The sequence below is a fragment of the Gossypium raimondii genome, chromosome 6 (genome assembly GCF_025698545.1).
Source record: "Gossypium raimondii isolate GPD5lz chromosome 6, ASM2569854v1, whole genome shotgun sequence".
NCBI lineage: Eukaryota > Viridiplantae > Streptophyta > Magnoliopsida > Malvales > Malvaceae > Gossypium > Gossypium raimondii.
The window spans coordinates 57,649,682-57,656,811 of record NC_068570.1 but is presented as its reverse complement, the minus strand read 5'-3'; the positions used below and the strand labels follow the sequence as shown (position 1 = coordinate 57,656,811).

General features: G+C 27.9%; 1 protein-coding gene across 2 annotated transcripts; it reads right to left on the bottom strand.

Moving 5' to 3' along the window:
• Nucleotides 1–591: 591 nt before the first annotated feature.
• Nucleotides 592–4,424, bottom strand: LOC105774077 (dihydroceramide fatty acyl 2-hydroxylase FAH1). 2 transcript variants are annotated; one of them, XM_012596415.2, is made up of 7 exons: nt 4,281–4,424; nt 4,119–4,179; nt 3,897–3,989; nt 3,345–3,541; nt 3,148–3,253; nt 1,679–1,825; nt 592–982 (listed from the first exon to the last, which is right to left on the bottom strand). In XM_012596415.2, exons 2-7 carry the CDS (start codon nt 4,167–4,169, stop codon nt 863–865), a joined length of 714 nt encoding a protein of 237 aa, XP_012451869.1. In that variant the 5' UTR covers nt 4,170–4,179; nt 4,281–4,424; the 3' UTR covers nt 592–862. The 2 variants fall into 2 exon arrangements, with proteins under 2 accessions (XP_012451869.1, XP_012451870.1); XM_012596416.2 differs by having other exon boundaries at nt 4,277–4,380.
• Between the last annotated feature and the right edge of the window lie 2,706 nt (nt 4,425–7,130).

The following is a 7,130-nucleotide window of genomic DNA, read 5'->3' as shown; positions in this document are numbered from 1 at the left end:
ACGAATCCGATTCTTCTAACCCGATTTTTGGGATGTGACACATACAAACAATGGTGGAGCCACATATATGATTTTGGGTATTAAAGATTAAATGTTCAAATTAGGTCCAATCTTTTAGGGGTTACTCACAAAAAGGTTAAAATTTTCAAAATATCGTATAAGGGCTTAACTTTTACTACAGTGTTCAAATGAAAGATAAATCTTTTTAAAAGTGTTCAAATAAGGGCCAAACATTTTCGAAAATGCTCAAATAAGGGCTTCTTAAACATCATATATCGGGTTTTAAATTATATTATTATTATTTTTCTTTTCAAGAAATATCTAATTCAATTATTATGTGTTTTATACTAACTCGTCAATATTCACTTGATTTTTTTATTATAAATTAGACTGAAATGCGTGAAAAACCTATTATTTGAACTGAAAAGTTTTCATGTTTTCTTGAATATCATGAAATTAATTGTATTTAAAATTAATTACAATAGGTGAAAAACCTATTTGATATATTCAGTATTGTTTGATAAATTGAAAAATCAATTAATATAATTCTTAAAATTAAATAAAAATATGATTAAATTATTTAAAATATAATTTTTAAAATTTTATAAAATTTTATAAAATTTATTACCTTCATAAAGTTTTATAAACCATTACAACTACACTATCCATTTCATCTATTTATAGGGAAAACACAGTACAACAGGAGACATGAAGTGAGTTGCTTAGCTAAGATCCTCCCTCACAATCCCAACCACCATTATTGAGCAAAATAAAAGTAAAGAGGGCAAAATCATTATTTAAACATTGACAAGGCCATCACAGGGTGCAATCACGTGATGCTTGTCAGCCTCATCATCATCATCTATCCACTCTTCTTGTCTGCTTTGGTCTTTGGAAGGGTTCCAAAAACTCTGTCCCACAATGTTGTAGTTATGCCAAAGCCCTTGTTTTGAATCCTAAAGTGATGGTTCAAGTGATATTTCTGCAATCAAACCAAGCATCTATTTGTTTAGCCTCTTATAAAATCTGTTTTTGGGTATCTGATTTTAGTTTTCATGTCAAAATCAAACAGCAGCTAATGAATATTTGACACGTGTGTTCTAGTGAAAAAATACATAAGTACGTAATTGGGACCAAAAGAAAATTTTGGATATCAAATTGAACATTTAAGTCAAACTTAAATGCTTAATTGGGATAAAGGAAAAAATTAAGTACTAATCTGAATATTGAAGTTAAACTCAAATACCGAATTAAACATTGAAACCAAATTTGAATACCAAATAATATATTAATCTCTTTTGATCCTTTTATTATACTCAAATTTAGGATTTAATCCTATTCCTTTACTTTTATTTAGTTAGTTCAAATGGTTAATATTATTATATATTCCAACTAAAATGCTAATGTAGATTTTTCTTAAAATGCACTTTTCAGCACCAAAACAATTCGAAAGGAGAATTTTAAGAAAAAAAATTACATTAACATTTTAACCAGGATAATCAACAATGCTAACTATTTGAACTAAATAATATCGTTATAAACATAAAAACCAAATTAAGTCAAATGAAAAATTAAACCTCAAATTTAAACGAAAAAAATCCAAAACAATAATTTAATTTAATTTTTATAGATAATGATTGAGGAAGGATAAATTAGCAATTCAAAAGGAGTCTCATACCTTAAGTTTTTTGATAGATTGTTTGGTAGGCTGGCCATGGTGCACATAGAAATGTATCATATCATATATCACATATCCAATTAGTCCACCTCCAAATAATGCAGGTCTTGTGGAGATAGTGAATAAAATCCCATACAAGTTCCAAAACTGGTACAAACACATTAAGTCTCGTTTAAGATTTGAAATTTCATCTATATACTTTAAAATTTAAAAAATGAAGTAATTTTATTTTTATGTTTAATAATCTCAACCCAACGATTAGCATTATTTGTATTTACTGTCAATTTATCAATTTGGCACGTTAATTAAGTTGTCTTCATAGAACATGACAGGGGCATAGCTAGGGGAGCTGGTAGGCCCCCGGCCCCCCTAAAATAATTTTTTTATTTAATCTTTTTAAAAATATAAAGATATAAGCTATTAAAATGGTAAAATTACAATTTAATTTCGATTTTTTTAAAAAAATTTCTAACTTCACCCTTGGAACATAATATATAATTGATAAGAAATAAATATAATGACAAATTTTAACGAAAATTATCAACTACCATAATTCAACTAAGATTTTAACCTAAAAGTCTCAATCATTTCGACTTAAATTATCTTTTGAAACTTTTAAATTTTTTCTCTTTTACCCTTAAAAAGTTGGTCACTATTTTGGGCCACGTATTCCCATTTATTAGTTGGAAATATAAATTTCACCGTTAAATTTTTATTATATATTTTTAACACTACTTGACACGTGAAGATCAAATAACTAATATTTTATCAAAATTTACTTATCCCAATGTTTTGTTAGAAATAATTAATATGGGACCAACTTGTTTTTAAATTTCATTATTTTTAAATTATATTTGTTGATAAAATTTATCTTTGTATTAGTATTTGTTATTTTGCATATATAAAAAATATTTTGTAAGGTAGATTCAAGGTAAATAAATTGTTAAAAATTAAGTAAAAAAAATATATAGTAAAAACTAGTTCAACTTATTTTTTTAACTCGACTCAACCAGTTCACGAATCAACTGAATTTATACCTCTCATTAAATCGCTACCTCCACTGGTCTAATTCAATGTAGTCAGTACTAATATTTTAATAAATTATCAATAGAGATGGTGTCTAGTTGACCCGTAACACCAACTCAATAAATTTTTTTTTTTAAAATTTTAAATTACTAATTATAGAGGTGAGAGCCCTAAACCCATGCAATGTATGTAGGGATGATTCGGTTGGATTTTTTAGAATTTCTGAATTCACTCGGTTCTATTTTCGGTTTTTTCATATTAATTTTTGGTTTTAGAGTTTTAGACTTATTTTGATAAAATTAAATATATGTTATTGTTTTTAAATATTATTTGATAAAATTTCAAAAGTTTTTTATAAATATTTGTAAATAATAATAATTTTTCTTAATCAACCCATATATGAAAAACAAAAAATAAAGGAATGCATATAAATATATACATACCATTATAGCTAGTATAGCAGCTTCTGCAGGTGGAATCACAAGCCTTAGCCCATCCATAGGGTGCTTATGGTGGCAGCCATGGATTAGATAGTGAAAAGTGTTTGCCCTTCACCAATGTTGTCAATGAATTACTACATCCTCTCATAAAATATGTATGTGCGTTATAAGTAAGTCCAAGAGAAAAAGAAAACACTAACCAGTAACTCTTTGTTTCAATGTGGAAAAGGAAACGGTGGAAACAGTATTCCAAGAATGTCCAAATGAAACTTCCAACAACAGACATTAAAATAACTTGGGGAAGTGTATGACCCATTGTGTACGAGACTGAGATGAACCACATTGCAACCGGCACCCATATCAATGGTACCACCCACCACACTGTCCGAGTCAGGATCTATTTCAACCACAAATTATGACCAAACTCAAAATTCAGTTGAATTTGGGTAATGCAATCATTAAAGTATTTCAAAGGGTGAAAGTGCGATGGAGGCTCTTGTTGAAAGAGCTAAATTATATTTTGCTTTTTTTACTGAAAAAGGTTAAGTAAATTAATTCTTATACATTAGATCAAACAATAAATTGATTATTTTTGTTAAAAATTGGTGTGATTGACAGAATAATCAAATGGCTTGCACGTCTACAAAAACAACTAGTTTACTCTTAATTTGCTTAGAGAAAAAAAAATACAATTTAACTCCCATTACAAGATACTCCACGGTATTTCAAAGGGGAAAGATTGGTAAAAATACCTCCATGAAATCACTCTTGAAAAAGCGAGGACTTTCATCTGTCACAATAGGTGTATGAACCCATTCCTGGTAAGCTTCTCCAAGGTGACCAACCTGCCATTACCAATTTATAATCAACATGTGAAAATGTTATTAGCTTATGTTTCCTTTGTCATCATGTTTGTACCAAAATATACGAAAAGCAAAACCGAAAGTTGTAAAAAGAAAAAAAAAAAAAAAAACCTGGAAGACAAGGGGTTTGTTCAGATTAACAGTGAACTCCTTTCCAGCCATATCTTTGAAACTGTCAACAAACACATTAAATCCCACGATTCAGTAAAAGAAGAAAAGAAAGTTACCCAGAACTTGAAATAGATGAAAGAGACATGAAAAAGCAGTACCAACCCTAGAGACTTATGGGTTGGATCAAGAGCCAAACCCAGGAAAAGTTTTCTGGGAAAACAGGGTACTGAAAGGAACTGCTAACTGAAGTGAATAGAAAGAAAGAGATGAAAGGGCAATATTTATAAGAGGGAATCTCTGCCATATTGATAACTTTTATGTAACGTATTGTTAATTAGTAGGTAAGTAAAGTTCCAATGAGCTTCTAATGCTCCCGCAATTAAAATTTCTTTCTTATGGAAATAAGGGTTCTTTTTTTCTCTTAATATTTCTCTCGGAAAGTGTAATTTCTTCAATAACACACATGGAAAATTAGAGTTCATCATTACGCTTTAACGCACTCAAACTCACATTCTCTTATATTGACAATAATATTCATGACGATTAGGTCTTAAAAATAAAAAATTTCAAACCATAGTAAGAGTTTGAGTTAGGCTATTTTGATAAAATGAAAAATTATTTGCTGAAAAAAATAAGTACAGAAAAATACAATGTTGACTTTAAGTTATAAAATTTGTTTGGTATATTATTAATTATGTTGTTTGATAAAGCATAATATAATCTTTAATGAAATAAAATACAATTGAATTTATTCTTTATTAAGTGATAAGTAAATCCTATCTACTTATCATTTTCTACACTATTTAACAGAGGCGAAGCCAGAAAATTTTTTTAGGGAGGGCTTAAATTAAATTATAATTTTTAAAGAATTAAATCAAAATATTTTTATTTTTAAGAAGGCCAAAGTGCAAACAATTTTAAAGGCCTAAATTTTAGAGGGGTTGGGCCTGCCGTCCCCTATTTAATGAAAAATTCTATCAAGTAGTTTCCATTGTGGGTTTTCACTTGATTGATTTTTTTCAATACTTTATAATATAATATTAATTTAAACTCTTTTTTCTTGTTACTAATGGAATGAAAAATACTTAAATATTAAATGGTAATACATTTATTTTATAATGGTAATTTGTTTTATGAGAAAGTATTTAGTATATTATTATTGAAGTTTTAGACTTCACAAGCGGGAGTTAAGCGGGTTGACAAGTACCTTATAAGGTCTAATAAAATGTTAAAAAATAAATATTTAAAAAAGAGAGGAAAAAGTATATTATGCTTTATCAAACAATATAATTAATAATATACCAAACAAATTTTATAACTTAAATTCAACATTGTATTAATATCTTAAAATTACTTGTGGAAGAAAAAAGTACACAGTCAGTGTACTAAATACTAAACTTTATTTTATAAAGTTAAAAACTAGTAAAATAGTAACTCGGGATAGAGCAAGATTTAGTTCCTGAAGTTAGCAACTTTTGCAATTTGATCCCTAAATTTTTTATTAATATTTCATATGCATAAGTATCTCAAGTTTTGATGTAATATAAATTATTAATGTAATACATTTTATATATATGGCCGAAACAGGATCTTATAAAATAATGGCATTATGTCATCACATCTCATCCATAAATATAAATCAAAATTTTATATATTATCATTATAGATATAAAACAATCACTTTCCTGCTCCTGACTTTTTTTTTGGTTTAATTTACTGATTGGTACTTAAATTAAATATTTTTTTATTTTAGTATCTAAACTTTTTTTATTATAATTTGTACTTAAAACTATTTTTTAAGTTAATGTTTCTAGAAATCCAACATTTATCTCCATTTTATAAAAGAAAAAAGGTATAATGATTTATTTGGTCCTCCAACTTTTAAAAAAATTATTTTAGCTCTTTATTTAAATTGTCTTTTAAGTCTTGAATTTGTGTTTTGTTAAATTATCTCAAAATGGAAGGAAAAGTTATCAACTGCAACACACGTGTATGTCACATGAGCAATTAATTAATTTTAAAAATTTAAAAAGTAAAAAATTTATAAAAATCCAAAAAAATATTTAAAATTTTAAAAAATATCCTCCTATTTTAAAAATATTCAAAATGCAGATTGAGTCTTAGCTCGATTGGCATAAATATTGTTGTCAATGTAGGAGGACATGGGTTTGAGTGCACTGAAGTGCACTATCCTCCTCTTTATGGGTTGAGGAGGAGCTATCGGTAGTTCTAGACATTGTGTCAAAAAGAGCATATATGACCAGAACTTATAATAAGATTTTTCAAAAAAATATTAAAAATTATAAATTTCTCCCATGATTTATTTTCTTTTTTTTTATACAAACTAAAGAAGTTTTCTCTTTTCCATTGATTATTGCAATTAAAATCTTAAATCTCAAGAAAAATAGTACAAATGAATCATAGAAGAAATGAATAACCAATCTATTTTTTTGTACATAATAATCGGTATGATATAAACTAGTGATGAACAACAAATACAAGAATATATGAAGATAAGCTTGAAAATGTAACACCCCCTAACCCTTATCCGTCGTCGAAATAGAGTTACGGAGCATTATCGGACTTTTCAGATCAAATATGAACATTATATAATCATCTAGCATACACACCATAATTTAATCATATTGTCCCTTTTATGAGCCCTCGAGGCCTAAAATATGTGTTAGAAATAAATCCGGTACTCCAAGAATTTTTCGCAAAATTTCAAAAATTTTCCTAGGTGCAGGGGACACACGCCCATGTGTTAGCCGTGTGTCTCACACGATCCATTCACACGGCCGTGTGTCTGGCTGTGTCGACTCAAAATGAACCTTAAACATCAAGTTTACCTTCCTTGCAACCTTGAACACCAAGCAACTCAAAAACCAATCGTTCAGTCACTTTAAAACACGATTTAATACCTTTAAAACATGTCAAAACAATCATCCTAGTTTCCTAACCAATGTACCCTCATAGGTACTTCACATATATTATCAAAACAATCAAATAAAA